This window comes from Halichoerus grypus, chromosome 4 (assembly GCF_964656455.1).
Source record: "Halichoerus grypus chromosome 4, mHalGry1.hap1.1, whole genome shotgun sequence".
NCBI lineage: Eukaryota > Metazoa > Chordata > Mammalia > Carnivora > Phocidae > Halichoerus > Halichoerus grypus.
The window spans coordinates 166,113,610-166,133,169 of NC_135715.1; the positions used below are offsets into that span (position 1 = coordinate 166,113,610).

Genomic DNA, 19,560 nt, shown 5'->3' on the forward strand with positions numbered 1-19,560 from the left:
GATTGGTCCCCTGTAACCAGGTGACCACAGAATGCGTTCCGGTTGGCAGGTGCCAGCCAGGCAAGCGGACTTCAGTCGGGAGGTGGCGGCGGAAGGAGGAGGAGCTCCGACCGCGCTCTGTCCCGGCAGTGGCTGCGCCTTTCAGCGCTTGTCGGGTCCCCACCCCTTTTAAATAAGCCGGGCTGGTCGCCGCCCTCACAGACTAGTTGGCTCGGGGGAGGCGGCGGCGGCGGCGGCGCGGCGGCGGGGGTGCGGCCGGGGCCGGAGCCCTGCCCGGGGCCCGGCGGCGGGGCGGACCGGCGGGCAGCGGGCGAGGCCGCGGCTGTATGCGCGGCGCAGCCCCGGCGTAGCCCGGGGCTGCCGGTGCCGACCGCGCCATTGTTGGGGGAGGGGGTAGCTGCTGAGCGCGGCGGAGTCAGGGGCGAGCGAAGGCGGCGAGGAGTGGAGGCGCCCCATGGGGAACACGTTGACCTGTTGCGTGTCCCCCAATGCCAGCCCCAAGCTGGGCCGGCGCGCGGGGCCGGCGGAGCCCGACTACGAGTCTGAGATCTACGAGGCGGCGGCCGGGGACGCGGTGGCAGTAGCGCCGGCGCCTGCTGCCGTGGAGCCCGCCGAGTTGGATTTCGGAGCGGGCGAGGGCCACCACCTGCAGCACATCAGCGACCGGGAGATGCCTGAAGGTAAGGAGGAGGCGGGCACCTCTCGTCCGTCTCGGGGGCCGGCGCTGTCCGCTCTCGGGCGGTCCCCCGGGACGGAGCCGCCGCCTCGGGCTCCTTCCTGCCGGGAGCCGGCTTTCCCAGGGCTGGGCGCCGGGGATGAAGGCTGGCTCTGCTTGACGTCCCCACCCCTCATTCTTTCCCCGTCGTGTCCAGCCAGTTGCTCTCCCTCTTCCCTGCCCCGAACGCTCAGTTCTTTCCCCTATTCCCATTTCCCAGCCGGGCCTGAGACCCTACAGTCCGCAACCCCTTCCTGTTTGTCGGTCTACTTAACGTGTCAGGGGACTTTATAAAGACTTTTTGGTATATTCACTCCCCAAAATGTAAATATCCCAACTTCAGAGTATCCACCCCATCTCCCTATCCTTACCAAAGCGAAGAAACCAGGTAAGAGCCTGATGGTATTCTTCCCGTTAAGGTACTTGATACGCGGGACAGTTCAGACGTATTGTTAAGGATTTGTTATTTAAATTCAAAATAGAGATTGGCCTGTGAGAGTCTATGTGGTGTTCTTAAGTAGGCTGTTTTCAACAGCCTCGATAGAGGCTGCCTTCCTCTAACTATAATTTGAAGACAGACGGAAAGAAAATGATGGGAGGAAGGGGCTTGAAATAACTGTGAACGGTGTGAAATGTTACTGCCAGGGCTGCGACAATAGTTTTTATACCGAACGGAGAACCCAGGGAGTTCTCATTACTTTAAAATTCCCATTTTGACCCAAATATGTCTTCAGCCCTACCTCAGTGACTTAACAGACTTCACTTACTTGTTGCCTGTTCTAAAAATGAGAGGCAGGGTGGTTCATGAGACTATTGGTCAGAAGTTTCCAAAGAGAAAAAAAAAAAAAAACCATAAATTTAGACCTTAATTTATAATATAAAGGTTTGGTAATTAAGGTGTCATCTTGGGGCGCCTGGGTCGCTCAGTCGGTTAAGTGCCTGCCTTCTGCTCAGGTCATGATTCCAGAGTCTTGGGATCAAGCCCCTTATGGGGCTCCCTGCTCAGCAGTGAGTCTGTTTCTCCCTCTTCCTCTGCCCCTCCGCCTGCTTGTGCGCGCACGCTCTCTCTCTCTCTCAAATAAATAAATAAACAAACAAATAAAATCTTTTTTTAAAAAAAAGGTGTCAGATTTTGCACAAGAATGTTTGTCTCCTAATCTCCCTCTCCTTCTCACCACCCCCCCCCCCCCCGCCTGTAGAATCTTGTTCAACTTTAAGAATGTTGGGGTAAAAGTTCTTCTGACTAACTGTTGTGGGAGGGGGAGAGAAAAGAGGAAATGTTTGATTTTTGCCTCTGGAATTTTGGAAAGGGATAACTAGGTAAAGATAATTCTGAGTAACCGCCTGGCTCTTTAATGAAGTCTTACATCCTTTGAAGTAGAAAACATTGTATCATAAAGATGTTAAAGCCCCATTAGCCCATTTGTTTCATTGAAGTGCCCCCAGTTTATTTCATTATTTCCTAGAGGAAATGTCTTGTAGCTCTTTTTCTAAGTAAACTTTAGTTGGGCTGTTAATTTCTTTGAGTTATAATAATTAAGCCTGTGGATTTACCCATATGATAGACATGGCTTTGTAACTGGAAAGTACTGCTTTTTCAGAATATTGAAGTATTGTAAAAGAATGAACAAATTATATGAACTAATTGTACTTTTAAACACAAAGCATGTAAGGACTTGAGAAAACTTCCGCTCTGCTTGGTGCTGTAAGGTAAGCCTCTGAGTGATTTGACAAACTAGTTAGTAGATGGGTAGTGTTGGATGAGAGACCAAAGTTGGACCTTTTTATAATTCTTTGAAGATTTGCAACACATCTTCATGTCCGCCTCCTTTGGCCCTTCCAACTACAAATAAGGCCCGTGTGTATTCTCCCTGTGTTGCTGATGAAGGAGGAGAGACTCCAAGATGGGCAATGATTGTGTAACACAGCTACTGAACAGAAGAGACTGACATGGAAGTGATAGATTGCCAAATTCAATTCTAGGGATGCCTAAGAAACTCTAGAATGCATCTAGTATTTTATTATTCATCCATATGATAGGCCTATCTGCACTCACTTGTTTTGATTATTTCCATTCAAAGTTTATTGTTCACAATTCAGAAGCAACTTTTACCTCTCCCTCCTATGTCTGTAATCATTACAATAGATAAGACTAAAAGTAGAAGTCATGATAGAGCCTAGATTAACCAGTCAGATAAATGGGTTGATGCGTTTAAAAGAGTTTGTTTGGTGATCTCTAATTAAAGCCAAGAATGCCCTGGACAGAGGAACATTAGGAAAAGCTGATAAGGTAAGGTACCCAGTGTTAAGCATAGGACTATAAGGAGTGTTAAACCAGAAGAGTTAAAAAAAAAAAAAAAAGTTCATGAATACACAATTTACCTTTTGTGTTTAACATGATAGTTAAAATTTCATTTCAGTTTGTCTTAATTTTCTTTGGCATTCAATAAAATGATAAGAGAAGCCTCAATTTCAGCATTTGCCTATTAGGTTTCCACAGAAACAAGGTCAGAACACCAAATATAAAGTACAGGCAGATAGAGAGTTTGATTTTAATGTTTTTATTTCCGGCATTTTTATATCAGTTTCCCTGGAAACTAAGAAATACCTACTTAAATATAAAACATTTTGGCTTTTCTACGATGAAGAATTTAATTGGTTCATTTCTTAGACAAAATCATCCATACATAATGTTGTGCCTTGTTTTTCTGAAACATTTCAGAAGGACATGATTTCTTCAAGCCATTTCAAAGAGCTATTCCTAAGAACCTAGTGTAGATTTCATATAGACTCAAAAGAATTTTTCTAGGGGCGCCTGGGTGGCTCAGTCGTTAAGCGTCTGCCTTCGGCTCAGGTCATGATCCCAGGGTCCTGGGATCGAGTCCCGCATCGGGCTCCCCGCTCGGCGGGAAGCCTGCTTCTCCCTCTCCCATTCCCCCTGCTTGTGTTCCTGCTCTCGCTATCTCTCTCTCTGTCAAATAAATAAATAAAATCTTTAAAAAAAAAAAAAAAAAAGAATTTTTCTACTACCTTACCTTTATCTAACAGCATATCCACAATAATTGATGGTAGTATCAATAACACAAAATAAGACACTAAAATCGTATTATCTGGCCTTATTACTGTTCATCAACTTTTCATACAGCCTTTTATGTTCCGACCTTAGAGGCTTCACTAATTTGCTGGCCAAAAATGCTCTCTCAAGTGACCGCTTCTTCCCCCTTCTCCTGAGGAGTGGGGAAGGAATTGGCAATATGATGTGGAAAAACCTCTGAGCAACAGAGCTTTCCTCTTTCCAGTAGCTATTTTAAACACTCTTTTTTTTTTTTTGCTTTTTTTTTTTTGATGACAATAGGCGTTTGCTGTAAAAGGTTTAGAAAATACAAAAAAGTCATTCACTTAGAATATCCAGAAGTTTTATTAATATTTTAGTGTTTATTCTTCCTAAACCTTTCATATGTATATAAACATAACATTTTGTTTATTTCACAAAAATGAGATAACTCTTTATTTTTGCTGCTTTATAACTTTTTGTTTTAAAGAGAAATAATGACCTAAAGCTCCTGGAACTGTGCTTGACACCTAGAAGGCACTCCAGGATGTATTTCCATGGAGCTGCACAAAGCTCTACCACATGCCTTTTAATAACTGTTTAGTGTACCATTGAATGCTTGGAGCACCATTCATTTACCTACCCTTTATGATTGGGCATCTCTTATAGTAAAACAGAACAGAATCCCATTATCATGCTTTATTCTGGGGACACAGATAAAAACTGGTGCATTGTACCACTCTTTAGAATTCAGATGGTATATACTTTGTCTTATGACTTAGTCATTTTGTAGGTAAAGTACTTTAACATTAAATGTCCTTATACCAAATTGAAGTTACTGTTGGTTTTTCACTGGATGTTAGAATTCCTCTTTGAGATTTTTGTGGTTCTTGGTAGCCTGTCTTGTGTCTTTAATTCGGAATAACTACTACTCTAAGAGATCTGAAAGTAATGCTGGTCTGAGATGACTAATCAAAAGAAGCATTAGAAGACATCTTAGTTGGGAAAACTGGGAGAAACTTAACTGGGTTTGAGTACACTGAAACAGATGTTTTTTGGGCACTGTTCCAGATGCAGGACAGACAGTGGTATGCAGGACAAAGCCCCTACCCTTCACTCCTTACATTCTGGAGGGACCTAGGGGCAGACAGCACATGAATAATGAAAGAACCTCAGGTAGAGAGGTGCTGAAAGAAAGTGAAAGAAGGTCAAGGATGGGAGAAGGGCAGGTTTACAAGAAGTGGTTAAAGACTGCTGCTCTCAAGTGACAAGTACACAGCCCTAAAAGTGAGAGGGAGCTGTGGGAGGATGTGGGAGAAGAGGCTTCCGAGCAGAGTTCCTCACATGGGAATATGCTGGTGCAGGCACAGGACAGAGACACGGGCATGGCAGCAGCAGGGTGAGAGGGATGCCAGCAGGGATATGATGGGTTCAGACCTCATGTGCCTATCGGGCCTTCACAAAAAATAGGGATCTTAGTTTAGTTGTAATGGGAAACCAGTGGAGGATTATATGCAGGGGAATGAGCTTAATTCTTTAAAAAACGAAACACAAAAACAACAGGCTAGCCGCTGTGTGAGAATGTGTAACATAGGCATGGATGGAAGCAGGGAGACCAGGTAGAAGGCTGGTGCAGTAGAGGTGAGAGCCAAGAGTGGACTGAACAGAAAACCATACAGGCCTAAACTATGGACTGACTTATAACAAAGATATGAAGGGCAAGTCACAGAAAAATGCAGATGACCCTTAACCATGTCTTCATGCATAGGAGAAATGCAAAATAAAACTGTACTGTAGCTTCTCTCCTATTGAGAGAAAATCCAGTGACGCCACATTCTTTGGTGAGACTGTGAAGAAACAGTTATATTCATATATTGCTGGTGGAAATGCAAAATGGTTTGACCCCGTGAAGGGGAAATTGGCACAATCTCACAACGTTGCAGATACATTTAATCCAGAAACCCTATCTCGAATTTATTCTGAAGATATACCCCACAAATATGAAAACCACATATTCACTAAATTTTTGTTTTAATATTTTCAAAAGCAAAGTATTAGCAATAACTCAAATGTCCGGTAGGAGCTGGTAAAATCAACTGGTACATCCACATAGTGGAGAGCTATGGAGCTGTAAAAAAGAGCAAGGTCTTTACTGCTGTGAAGTGATCTCCAGGATATGTTACATGGAAAAAGCAAGGAGAGGACATAACAGTAATCTACATGACAGAAGCAGGGGAACTAGGTATTTGCTTAAAGAAACAAAATCGCTGAGAGAAATTCTTACTGACTGTGTGACTTTTATTCCTTTCCCTTTACTGTTAGCCGAAGCACATATTTGCTTAAGGTGGTATTTGGGTGTGAGTAATGAGTGGGCATTTCATACACTTCCTAATGAAATGCTAAATGTTCACTTTTTGCTTTTGAGTTCATTTGTAAAAGCTTTGTTTTGTCATTTATTGTGCTTTATAGGTATATCGATTGTTCTTGCATTTCTTTTGATCCTCACAATGTTTTGAGTTACATAGTATAAGAATTAAATGTTTTACACATGAGAAGACAGGCTCTCAGAGGTATAAACTGAGTTGTCCAAGTTTTAAAAATGAGGCAATAGATCAGGGATAAAGATTACAGATATATGACATACTGGAATAGAATTTATTGAATGACTTATCATGTGGGCTACTTTGGATACTACTTTTTCTCACCCTTTTGTGTGTGTGTGTGTGTATTAAAGTAATTAAGCTTTAGAATTAAAATATTAACATTGCCCAGTGTGAAATAAAAATAAAGGTAACTTGCAGCCCAGAAATGTTCTTTGAAGTTCAAGAAACTGAGCAAAAATACTCGTTAGAAGTATATAAAGGAAGAAAGGTGTACTTCACTCTATGAAATGTCACATCTCTGTTACAGTCCCTAAACATGGATTGAGAATTAAAACAAGGCAAGACTGAGAACCAAGGTAGACGCAGGTACAGAGGTGGCTTGGAAGCCAGAGTTAGGAAGCAGGAGAATTAATTAGGAATTACCTGGAAGGGGTGGACTCAGGGATAAAATCATCAGTGTACATGGTAATTGTAAGACTTGAAATATTTGTGTTAATAGGCCATAAAATGAACACAGTGTACTATATAGGGATGATAGCATAGTTCAGTAAATGCAGGAAGCCTTAAGTGAACAGGTGCCTAGCAGTTGGCCCAGAAACTGCTGACATCTTCTATTTAATTGGAATATATTGAAATCAATATATTGAAATCAATCTCTTTGTGAAGTACGCTGCTCTGACAGTTTCTTGGTCACTACCTTCTCTCCCTAATATTTTGACATTTATTGACATTTATAGTTGCATAATTTTACATATTTAGCCTTTGATAATGCATTTCATTTTTTCTAAGTTGCCTGTATTTTCACATTTTTAACATCTGTGCATCTTATAACTGGGGGAATCTTAGATTAAGGGAAAAGCAGTATTGCATGTCAGTGGTTTTTATAGATTTCCTCTGTATTTACATTAAGATCCAAGTTTAATTTTTTTTTGAAGTCCTACTTTTCCTACATCAACCTGTCATGCTGTCAAATTAAGTTGCAATTTAAATTGATTTAAAAAAAAAAGCGATGGGTCTTAAAATACAATTTGAATCACAACTTCTAATCATGAACTCAGGAGTATTTCTCTTAGGTTGAAACATTCTTAGAGGTTTCTAAAGAAGTAATTTGGGGGGTGCCTGGGTGGCTCAGTCGTTAAGCGTCTGCCTTCGGCTCAGGTCATGATCCCAGGGTCCTGGGATCGGGCCCCGCATCAGGCTCCCTGCTCAGCAGGAAGCCTGCTTCTCCCTCTCCCACTCCCCCTGCTTGTGTTCTCTCTCTCACTGTCTCTCTCTCTGTGTCAAATAAATAAATAAAATCTTTTAAAAAAAAAAAAGTAATTTGGGGTAGGTTCACATACAAGATGTAAAGTAATTTCATGCCATCTCTCTCAGTCACTGTGCACGCGTGCATATGTGCATGTTGGTGGGAGGTGGTGACACTTTGCTTAATAGTTGGCAGTCTTACCTTTGTGATAGTGCAAACAGGGTAGTACAGTTGATCACAGTTGTCTTTGGTTCTTGAGAAAACTGTAATGGACAGTGCAGAAACACTGTGTGTGTACATCTGAGTTTAATATCTAATGGCTTAAGTATCCATTCTGTAAAATAGAAATGTGGTTTTTGCCATTAGCAAAAAGTGCAAGTTATATAGAAAATTGTCATAGACTAGAGACAGAAGATTACTATTTTCTGAAAACCTCATGCAAATTGACATTTTAGGGTCCTTGTAGGTGTAATACATATAATACATACAAGTGATAGGCAACTCACCAAAGTGGAAATAACACTGGTAACTGTCGGGAAAATAGTCAAACTGTGTAATCAGAAATGCAAATTAGAGACAGTGAACTTCCTCATTTACATCAGTAGGAATTTTTTCTTTCAAGTATTGGAAGTTAGGGTGGGAGTGAAAACTGGTGCAGTTGATAGCATTATACACTAATATGCTCACACCTTTTTTAGAAAGCAGCTTAATTGGTATTATACATTGAGCCATGACAATGATCTAACCTTATGGTCTACTCATCCCATTTTGGAGATCTTTCCTAAGGAGATAAAAACAAAATTATTTTTAAAAAATTATGTATGGGAAGATTTTCCTCATAATACAAGAATAAAAGTTTGTAAGTGCCTAAACCCTAAGAAGAGAGGATTGACTAAAGTATAGGAATAACACTTGGTAGGCCATTGTGTATCCATTAAATAGTAAATATATTAGAATGGGGTGGAGATTGCTTCTCAGGAACAAAATAGGACGTAAATGGTACACTGATTAGAGCTATTTTTTCTTTTTAAAGTGTAGGTAACAAAATAATGGTTGTGAGTTGAATAATTTTTTTTTTTTTAAAGATTTTTATTTATTTGACAGACAGCGAGAGAGGAACACAAGCAGGGGGAGGGGGAGAGGGAGAAGCAGGCTTCCCGCTTCCCGCCGAGCAGGGAGCTGGATGCGGGGCCCAATCCCAGGACTCTGGGATCATGACCCGAGTCGAAGGCAGACGCTTAACGACTGAGCCACCCAGGCGCCCCTTGATGAATAATTTTTAAACAAAGTATTATTTTGGCTCTTGCAAATTTTTGTTCATGATCAGATATTTCTTAAAGGAATGAGCAAATGACTTTTATCTGTTTGCACCTTTAATGTGATCATCTGTACTGCTGATTAACCAGGTCTCTTTCAGTTGCAAATTAAAATCTAAATTTTTTTTTTTAAATATTGACTTTGTAACCAGAGTTCATGGAGTAAATTGGGTACTACTTGACCTAGGAATTAAGTGGCCTGTCTCAGTTCTGCTCTCCTCTGTTGATATACCCTAGAAAGGCTCCCCTCCCCCCCCACCCCCCTCCCCCAAGATGACAAAGGAAGCCTGGGGCAGCTCCAGACTAGCCAAGAATCCACGGCTCTGCCTTTCTTGCTTTCTCTCTCTTTTTTTTTTAAGATTTTATTTATTTATTTAGAGAAAGCACGTGAGTGGGGGGAGGGCCAGAGGGAGAGAGAATCTCAAGCAGACACCATGCTGAGAGGGGAGCCTGACACAGGGCTCAGTCTCATGACCCTGAGATCATGACCTGAGCTGAAATCAAGAGTCAGATGCTTAACCAACTGAGCCGCCCAGGAGCCCCAGCTCTGCCTTTCTCAGTGGTTTTTTGAAAGTCCCAGGGCAGCAGTGGCTGCCCCAGCCTAGATGGGGTAGGGGGAGTGCCACTTTCCTTCTTGTCACTTGGGCTAATTTTGCTTTTTTTCTGCATGTTGCTATTTCTTTTATCCAGGGCCTCCTGATTTTTGTATTTAGATCCATAGTAGCATATCTTGGTTTGGGGAAGAGAGAGAGAGAGGGAGGGGGAGAGAGAGAGAGAGAGAGAGAGAGTGTGAGAGAGTGTGTGTGTGTGTGGCCTGCTCCCCCTTGATTCTGGTACTTACTTTTCGTGGATTTCCCATTGAAAAGTGTTAATTAAACTTTCGTGCCATAGGCACTGATACATAATGTGTTTACTTCTGCAAGCATTTCTGCCTAGTTTTTAGATTCACATGTAGTGTATTTGCTTTCTTTTTGGTAAGAAGTTGGTCATGAACTCTTTCGGAAGCCTTAGGTTAGAGGCAGCTGTGAAAGTCTTTGTCACTTTGAGCACAGCTGACTTCATTTATTTTCCAAATAGCTAACATTGTCTCATTTTTCAAATATGTGAAAAGTTTAATTTTTATGGTTCTTTTACATAAAAATGTTGAATAGTTTCTCCAAAAGCAGTCTAACAAACTTCAAATTCAGTGAAGGAATTTCCATGAAGAACAAAGCTATGTTTAGCTATGTAAATTTCTAGTGCTGGCAGTACCATTAAAATGGATGGTTCAGATTCCTGTTAAACCAGGAAGTCCCAAATGATGTTTGTGAAAGAGTTTTAACTATATTACTTGGAGGAAAAAGGGATTCTAGGTAGATAAATTGTGAAATGCTGAATTAGACAATATTCACTATAAGACTGATTAGTTTTTAATGGACATTTTGATTCTCTAAGAGCCACGGATATTATTTTCTATTAGACTGCCAACATCCCTTTTAAAAACAGAACAATTATTATGTGGTTTGGGAAATACTAGACTTAACCATTACTCTGTCAGGATCTTGGTCCGGTTTCTTGCAAGATTGGCTAAGTACTTTGGGATGGACATTGCTGAGGAGTGTCATACGGTGGGGTTTTTTTTTTTTTTTCTTTTTAAGAGAATTTTGAGTTGTTCTTACAAAGGTTGTTGCAATATGAAAGTCATTTGTTTACTTCTATTAAAGCATCAGGCTGTCTTGTCAAACACAATGAAGTGGCCCAAAAATATATTTCAGAGCTCACAGAGCTTAAAAAGAACAAAGATTATATGCAACCAGACAAAAACCTATTTCTGCATTTCCTATTTCTTGCTCAGACTGCTTTGCTTACCAGACTGTCACTAAACATCTTGAGGAAATGCAGGGATCATTTTGTTTGGAATCTTAGACACACCAGAGGTTTGGCTTTTTTTTTTTAATGACAACTTTATTATCCCCTATGGTGGCAAACCTTGTTCTATGAAAATTCAAGTACCTGTTTTGTATTCTTGTGTAAATAGAGAATTTCCCCACCTTGGTGCACGGTGGACTACAGGCAGACATACCTTTACATAGTTATGGACAAAATTTTTTACAAGTAGCTCCATGATCTGCTCCAGAAAGTACTCTTATTGAAGCCCCAAATTAATTATGCAGCATGGATGGAAGAAGCAGGAGTTTAGCTTTGGAAATTGAGAGCAAAAGTTAAAAATTACTTGCTATCATAGAAGTGTACCTGTAGATTAGAACATTGAACTTTTATACAGTTTTTAAAAATCTGCCATGATGGATAGTCCCCCACATAAACCACAGCTAACTAAATGAGTTCATTTGTTGAATGGAGTTAGAATTAGCTATTTGATTATCTAAAGAATATTTGCTTGCCAAAAGCAACTTGTTTGGTTTTGGCATATTTGATATATTGAGCTGGTATCTGACAGTAGTAGCCACAGCATAACTTGCTTTTTGAGACTGCTTTTGGAATATGGTAGTAATATCAGCTTAAAGGATGGTGACAGGATTTTTAATAGTTAAGTAGGAGGGGGAAGGCACAAATATAATTCCGTCTAAAAGTTGCATAGATTATTTAGGTGCAGGTTAAAAAAAAGTTTAAGACACAGTCTGGTTTTATTCCACATATGTGGATTCTACAATTTTGCAGTTTCCCAGTATAATTTTTATATTGTTGCCTTTACTAAAATTGGCTTTTTATCATTACTAAAAACTCTTCCCAAGACTGCTAAGTGATTAAAATTGATGTGTAGTTATTTTTAAAGTCATGTATTTTTCTACTCAAATTATCACACCTTTTTCTCTTCTTCCTATACAGAGTTAGCTTTGGAATCAAACCCTTCTGACCATCCAAGGGCAAGCACAATTTTCCTGAGCAAATCTCAAACGGATGGTAAGACAGTATTTTTTTCCCCTGAGAAGATTGAAAACTGTTTTTTGTTTTGTGTTTTATAGAAAGCCCCTAAAAGAACTCATACATTAGTTTAAATGTTTCACTTTTTCATGTATTCATTTCTTATTTTAATATGTGATGATATACTTTCCTTTAATTGTTACTGATTTAGTTAGCAGAACACGGGAGACTCTGTTTACACGTTTTGCCACCTCTTTATCAACACAGTCACTTGTGACCACATGATTTAGATGTGGTCTAATTCTCCATACTCACCTTGTCCTTTTCCCCTGGCTCCAAAGAACACAGGCTTTAAAGATGAGTGATAGGATTTAGGCCACAGTTAGGTTTTCATTTAACAAATAAAATTAAAAAAATCAGTTGTTAATTTATGGGGATTGAATCTGTGATTCTGGCCCCATTTTACACTATGCTCAACCAAACAAGCCTATCTCACATCTGCATTTATTCTACTCTATTCTAATGTAGTGATGTGCCAGGATACATGGGAACAAACATGCCCTGTGGGATTTCCTAGAAGGTTAGCTTCAGCAACGGAGACCAGTATAAATTGCCCGTGTCCTTGATGTATAATGAGAATCAGAACTGTGGAGTTTTTAGCATTCCTGCTTGCCTGTTTATTTTCCTTAATGTTATGTTAAATCCTTTTTTATTTGAACTAAAAAGCCATACATGACCAGGTTTTTCAGTTGATTATGACAGCAGGAGTATAAAAAGTGAGTGTTCCATAATATTTGAAGTATGCAGCACGATAAAAAAAATGGGGGTTTTTAACCTGCCTTTTCACAGTGTATGTACATAGCCTGACTTGAGCAGATCACTTCTGGTTAGGATTGCTATATTTCTCGGTTTCTTCCAGAAACATAGCCTGCCCATATGTAGAAACAGTGTGGAGACAGTAAAAGCAAAGCTATCTCATGTCTCTTTCTCCTCAGTCATAAAGAATGTGTACCTATGATGTCACCCCACATTAAAGGAGGCAGTGTGGGAAACAAAGTGGGGTCCAAGACCCTCATTGGAGCTTTTATTCTTCTTCTGGTCTTTGTTAGAGCAAAGTGATTTTGTGTGCTCTAGATATATTCAGTTAGGTTAGCACACTCATTAAAATATAAATTTAAGATAGATACTTTCCAGTTGTGTAATGACCCATTTTATTTTTTTAGCAAGGTATTTTAGTAGATCACCAATAAGTGCTTCAGGATGCTTCCAGGATACTGATGTATCTAGAAATTAGTGCCTGGTCAGAAACTGATTCTTAGAGCTGTCAGATCCTGGTAATTGAAGTAAGTTGTATGTAAACATAGAATTAGAAAATACTGTGTAGTGGTTCAGATATTCAACAGGTAAACATTTTTATTAGTTAAATTTTTCACCTGGCCTAGTTTGCTTTGTCCTTTTCTTTTGTACATGGGGAGCCTTTTGTTTGTACCTAACAAAGATAATCTGTTAGGTCAAAAAGTAAAACTAAGTTTTTAGATTTTACTTTATAGGATTTATCTTGCTAGGGGATTTAAATTATAAATTTTATTGGAAATTATATTTTAAAAATGGAATTTCATCTCATTTTGTTCGTTGGTAATCCGTCAGATAAGTAGCAACTACTTTTACTTTTCTATGGCATTTGTATCAGAATTGATCAGTTAATTTTTTTTATTCTTAGTGCGAGAAAAGAGGAAGAGCAACCATTTAAACCATGTAAGTAAACAGTTGAAAAGTTAAGTAAGAAATTAATAGTTTGAATTAAAAGTATGTCTGCCATTATTCCTAAAAAATATAATGGATCCAATACTGTTAGCACTGTTAGGACCTCTTTTTGTAGATTTTCTAAATCTCTTCTATTTTCCTCATTATCAAATGTATTCAGGAAAGTCTCTGGCTCAGTAGTGCCCATTTTTTAAGGGTTCTGACATTTAACTTAAATTTAAATACCGTGGTTGTGGTATAAAGTTCTGCCTTCAATTTTTTTTGCCTTAATTTTTTAATCTTATTTTTTTAACCAAAGTAACCAAAACATAATAACTAAGTTAAGTTTTAGCACTATCGACGTCCTGTTGTGCCAGGTGAAAGCTTAGCTTCATCACTCCACCGTGGCCTTATGTCCTTGCCTCTATTCCCTCAACCTGTATCATGGTTTTTGTTCAGTCAGAATCAGTGTGTATGTTGTTATGACTATGCAAATATCGTTCCCTGCTGAGCCATATAGTTCTCTGCCTGTGCCTTCTCCTGTATACGCTTCAGTCTTTTTCTTAAATATATCTGAAACCCGAGCGCTTCTGCACTTCTCCAGGATAATCCAGTCCCCATTTTCCTAGCCAACATGATCTCACACAGCCAAATGCTGTAAGTAGCTCCCTGGCGGGTCTTTCTGCTTTCACATTCTTCCTTTTTTTTTTTTTTTTTTTTTGTGGAATTAATTTCCTGACGATATTCACTTGCCTATTTTCTAACAGCTAATTCCGCCCCCCCAAATGTTGTAACATTTGTCACATGTCCATCAAAAATATTTTTCGTTTACTAAAACACATCTGTTCCATTTTTTTCTTGCACACTCTTTTGTCTTTCTATTCCGGTAGAGTAGACTGGTTTTCGCTAGGCTGGCTATGTGTCTGTTTTCCTGGGATATCTCCTTGAAGTCATCTGGGATCTCACGTAACTGCTGTCTTGTTGGATCCCCTGTATCCTAATTCTTGGTTTCCCTTTGTCTTGTTATATGCCCTTGTTTTACTGGAGCACATTTTTCTGGGAATGGGCAGAAGTTTTTAGAGATCTAGCTTCTCTGAAACTCCTGCTGTTTGATAAAGTATAGAATTCTAGGTTGAAACTAATTTTTGCAGTTCTACAGCCATTTCTCTATTGTCTTCTCATTTACAATGTTGTTCATAAATCTGTTGACATTATATGATACATTGTACATTTCCAATTTTAGTCATTGTTCCCCCATCCCTTCTTTCTCTGAAACCTTCTAGTACCTTCTCTGTCCCTGAGATTCTGAAATTTCATAATATGGTTTGATATGGACCTTTTCATTTTATTGGGGCCAGTAAGTCTGCAGACCATCTCTTCTTCTAGTGAATGTCTTTTTTTTTTTTTCCCCTTAGTCTGGTATTTCTGTCATTCAGATGTTGGACCTCTTGGACCATTGTTCCTGCACAGATCTCTAATTTTTCCCCCTTCTTTTTTCTATTCTGTCTTTTTGTCCTACTTCCTGGGGACTTCCTTTACTTTATGCTCTAACCCTTCTTCTTCTATTGAATACTGAGTTTTGTCTTATTTTTAATTTATACAGTTCTCTTATAGTCTATCATTATTTATAGCATCTAGTTCTTTCACCAGTGCAATTTCTTATCTTTCTGAGGGTTTTTAAGAATTTTTTAAATTTTCATTTGCTTCTTAATTTTGTCATTCCCACCAATTCCTTTTTTCCTTTTTGATCTCTCTTACTTGTTGGAGGCTTCTCTCAAATGTGTGGTGGTCCCTGCCTGTATCTGTGATCTCACTGGAAGTACCACAAGGGAGCAAGACTTGTTCACTAATGGGCCTCACTCTGGGTGTTTGGGGGCTGAGCCTCTGAATTCTGAGCCTGCCTTGGGTTCTGTAAGACAAACTGGCTTTCTTGTTCCTGTCCCAGTCTCTGTGCTTTCTCTCTTCTGCCATGTCAGTTGCCACTCCTTGTCTAGTCTTTTCACCTTTCAAACATTAAAAGCACCTGCTATTTATCCTGTGTTGTATATAACCTCTAAGAGGAGGGGGAGAGGAAATAGATTTGTGATCAGTCCACCATGTTTTTAACTCTAACTTAGAATGTGTTTTGAAAGTATAAATTTAAGTTTAAAGTTTTAACTCAATATAATTAATGATATTAATTCAGACCATATTTCCGGTTTTACCTATAATTAGCATATTACGCTTTTCTCCTAAGGCCTTGATTAAGAATTCAAACCATGCACCCTGTCATATTGTCCCATTAATGTGCAACATAGATGAAGCAGTTTTCATTAATGCATAGTGTTGGAAATTTTTAAGTTGTCTTATGAAAAAGACAAAACTTGTCCTGTGAAAATGGGAGACACAAAAGTGAACTTCAGCAGTAGGCACAATGGGCAGGTCAGTGGCTGGGGGCAGGATTTCAACAGGTACTTGACCTTTGATGGTAAGGCTTGGATTGTGATTTCCTAGACTTCTAAGTATGATTATTTTCTAGTCTTTGCCATTGAACCGTAAGTCGGTGAAATAACCTTTGTTGTAAAGATTGTAAAAGTCCATCTATTCTGTTAGTGCTCAATGAGTAAAGATAAACACTGCCTTTATCCCTGTCTATTCTAGTAACCAACTGAAATAATATCTGTGAACACTAAACTGCCAATACTGTTTTTTGCTATTTGATTTTTTTTTTTTGTATTTGCATTTTATGACCCTATTTTTGTCAGTGTTGTTTATTGAGGCTGTAAGCCAGTGATGGTAAGCCTTTAACTGTAAAAAATAATTGCCTTAAAATTTTGGCTAATTTTAAGCTAATAAATAATTATAGCTAATATATCCAGGCTTTGTTCAGAGGCTTAATTCTGCAGCCCTCTAGCTGAATACTAGGTATTACTGAATACTGAAAAGTAGGCCTGGCCTGATGGGGAAGTGTTCAGTGTTTCTTTGGTTGGATCTAGCCAGTAGACTATGTTGCTGATTCACTAGCCCCCCATATGGCTGTAAGACCACATCTAATTAAAATTTTTAAATGTTTCACTAATATTTTCAAAGATAAGCCAGTATATATTCGTAATAGAAAAAAAAATTTAATGGAGGAAAGTGGGAGCAAATATAACCCAAAGCTCTACCAACTTGTCTATATTTTGGTGCATTTTCTTTCTATTCTTTTTATGGCTCCCCAGTAGAGGTTTTTTGGTCAGAATTGACTTTTATTATGATATAATATACACCATAGTATACCCTACTAGTAGTGGCCTTAAAAGAGAACTTTCTTCCATTTAGAGTAAAAGTATTTAAATAAATTCATTTTCATTTTTTTATGCTGTATTTATTGAGATTCTTAAAATAAATTACATATTCACCGAATAGCTTTAAAGAACATAACAGTTTTAGGTATAATTGAACATTTCTGGCTTGAAGGAGAATTTAGTGATACTTTTCAAAAATAGAATGTCTGGAACTTTTTGTTAATAAGAGGTAAATGGCTTTGCAGGAAAACATCTGAAACAAGCAAAATGGTGTTTTTATATACCGTGTGGATATTTCTGATTATTGGCTACTGGCAGTTTTTAAATGTTCTGTATTTTAAAAAAGTTATCAACTAGATTTTTTTTCCACTACCCCATCTTTCGTGTATTTGAGGGGGATGCTGACAGGAGAGTATGACAGCATGGCGAATGCTATTTTATATTAATAGGAGGAAGGAAGGCTCATCTGAATTAGTAAAAAAAAAAAAAAAAAAAAAAACACAACAAAACCAAGCATTAAAATTATTGGTATTCTGTGGTATTGAATGCTGCCATTACTTTTAACTACTTACAGTGACTGGGATTTGTTTATTGGTCTTACTTTAAGGAAGAGAATTGTCCTAACATAGCTTAGGCTATTTCAGTATTTGACTGTTGCAATATACTTGGGCTCAGGCTCTTCACAGATAAATGGATACTTCTAAAGTGTTTTAAAGATGGTTTATTCTATGGAGGGTCTCCAGAAGTTCATTGTCACCTCTCTGACACTATGCTAATAAATTCTCACTGATTTGTAGTAAGATTTACCTTCAGTTGTAACTGATTTTAAATAATTTGTCAAGCACTTATTGAACTCCTAATTTGTCCCAGGTTCTGTGTTCAGTAGCTGGATGTAGGAGGAGTAAGAGTCCTCCCTTCCCTGGAGAAGCTTACGTTCTTAGGAGGGAGACATCCTGCAAGCAATTGGTAGCATGTATCAAGTGGCAGATTAGATGTGTGAGCATTCAGAAAAGGGAGAAGTTTTGTGGTGTGACTGCTGGCAAAGGTGTCCTGGAGGTAGATGGGTCAAGCTTTCTGGGACAAGGAGGAAGAAAAAGGCATTGTAGGCATAAAAAGCAGCATGAGTGAGGCAGGAAATTGTTGTGATGAATGTCAAGCAACTTACAGAATAGAATTAATAAAATTTTTAAATGAATGGAAAGTACTCAGAGGTTCTCACTTGAGTAATGTGATGGCAGTCTTATTTAAACATGAAGTTAAAGTGAAGTTCTCATAATAAGCTGTTTTATGGATGTGAGAGAATCTTAAAGCAGTACTCTCTTGCCCTCCAGATAAGGAAACTGAGGCCTAGAGAGACCTACACCCCCCTCCCCACCCCAGCTTATTAGTGGTAGAGCAACCCTGGTACAAACAGCCTCTGACTCAAGAACATCTGCTTCATCACACTGTCTCCTGAACTGATACATTTATTATCAGCTTTCATTTCTGCAATAAAATGTTCTTGCATCAATATTATATAAGGTATTACATTTCATTGTAGTAAATGAACAGTAGAAATAGTCTCAGCTGCTTTTCATTTCTTAAGGAAAAAATAAAACCACTGAAATCTTATTCTAAGCTTCTTACATTATTATAAAGGGAATTTATAATAGGTGCTTGCCAGGTTTGATAATAGGTAATTTATCAAGGGCAGTAGTTTATAACCCATTCCTTAAATCTTGTGTGGGAAGTTAGAGCATCCACTGGGTTCCCACAGAGCTGCACATGATCGCACACTTCAAGCAGTTCATGAAGTATAAGAAAAATCTTAATGCTTTATCGTTTGACATTTTAACCGAGGAAAAAACACACTTTTATAGGTTTAACTTACTGTGACATTTTCTTCTATTTCCCTTCCCCTTCAGGTATCTCCAGGGCAGCTTACTAAAAAGTATAGCTCATGCTCAACAATATTTCTAGATGACAGCACAGTCAGCCAACCTAATCTTAGAACCACAATAAAATGGTGAGTACAACTAGGTTGCCAAGGGCTGAGTGACAGACCCCCTCATGCTAAAAGCATCCTAGCCATACTTGGTCATTTCAGTCATTTGATTGTCCTTTTCAGTGATCAGGTTAAGAAACTGGTGTCTATTTTATATTGCTTTCCAGGACCTCAGTCTGAATATTCAGTTTCCATTTTAATCTTAGAGTGCATGGTAGAAGGGAAAGCCAGTTAGCAAATAAAAAAATCCCAGGAAAAGTACACTTCTTACTTAATACATTTCCATTGTTAAGACATTGTTGAACATAATGAGAGGGAGAGGTGCTTTTTATTGGATGTTTCTAGAAAAAAAGTATTTCTTTATGAGTTACGGGCGTAAAACAATGTGTACTACTTTGGAAGCTACTCTTGAAAGAAGGAATAGTTTGTCCCCTACTGGCAGCAAGGTGTATCTGCATTTAAATTTAATTTGATTTTTGTCAGATTTTCCCCATCATGCATTTTTTTTTCCCTGCACTATTTCTGTATGAAAATTAACTTCTTCCTATCTCCTAAAGAGGGGGAAAATATACCAAATCAATCTTAAGGAACAAATTCTCAAGCTTAATTTCTTTATGGATGAAATTTTGCTCAACTGAAAATTATAATTTAATAGATATACTTAATTTTAACTTTATATATGTGTATAGATACAGAAATATATCTCTAGGACACTATATCAGTCCATATATAAGAAAACCACAGCAGAGAACAATGAAAGAGATAGTTTTGGA

The 19,560-nt window shown here is 38.7% G+C and overlaps 1 protein-coding gene across 3 annotated transcripts in view; it reads left to right on the forward strand.

The window, feature by feature from the left end:
* Positions 1-262: 262 nt before the first annotated feature.
* Positions 263-19,560, forward strand: part of CCNYL1 (cyclin Y like 1) — a 36,628-nt gene continuing 17,330 nt past the window's right edge. Inside the window, exons 1-4 of one of the 3 annotated variants that reach the window (XM_036070873.2) lie at positions 263-680; positions 11,759-11,833; positions 13,515-13,549; positions 18,708-18,808. In XM_036070873.2, the coding sequence (XP_035926766.1) occupies positions 455-680; positions 11,759-11,833; positions 13,515-13,549; positions 18,708-18,808 (437 nt within the window). In that variant the 5' untranslated portion in view covers positions 263-454. The remainder of the gene's footprint in view (positions 681-11,758; positions 11,834-13,514; positions 13,550-18,707; positions 18,809-19,560) is intronic. The other 2 variants (XM_036070872.2, XM_036070874.2) reach the window with 2 other exon arrangements.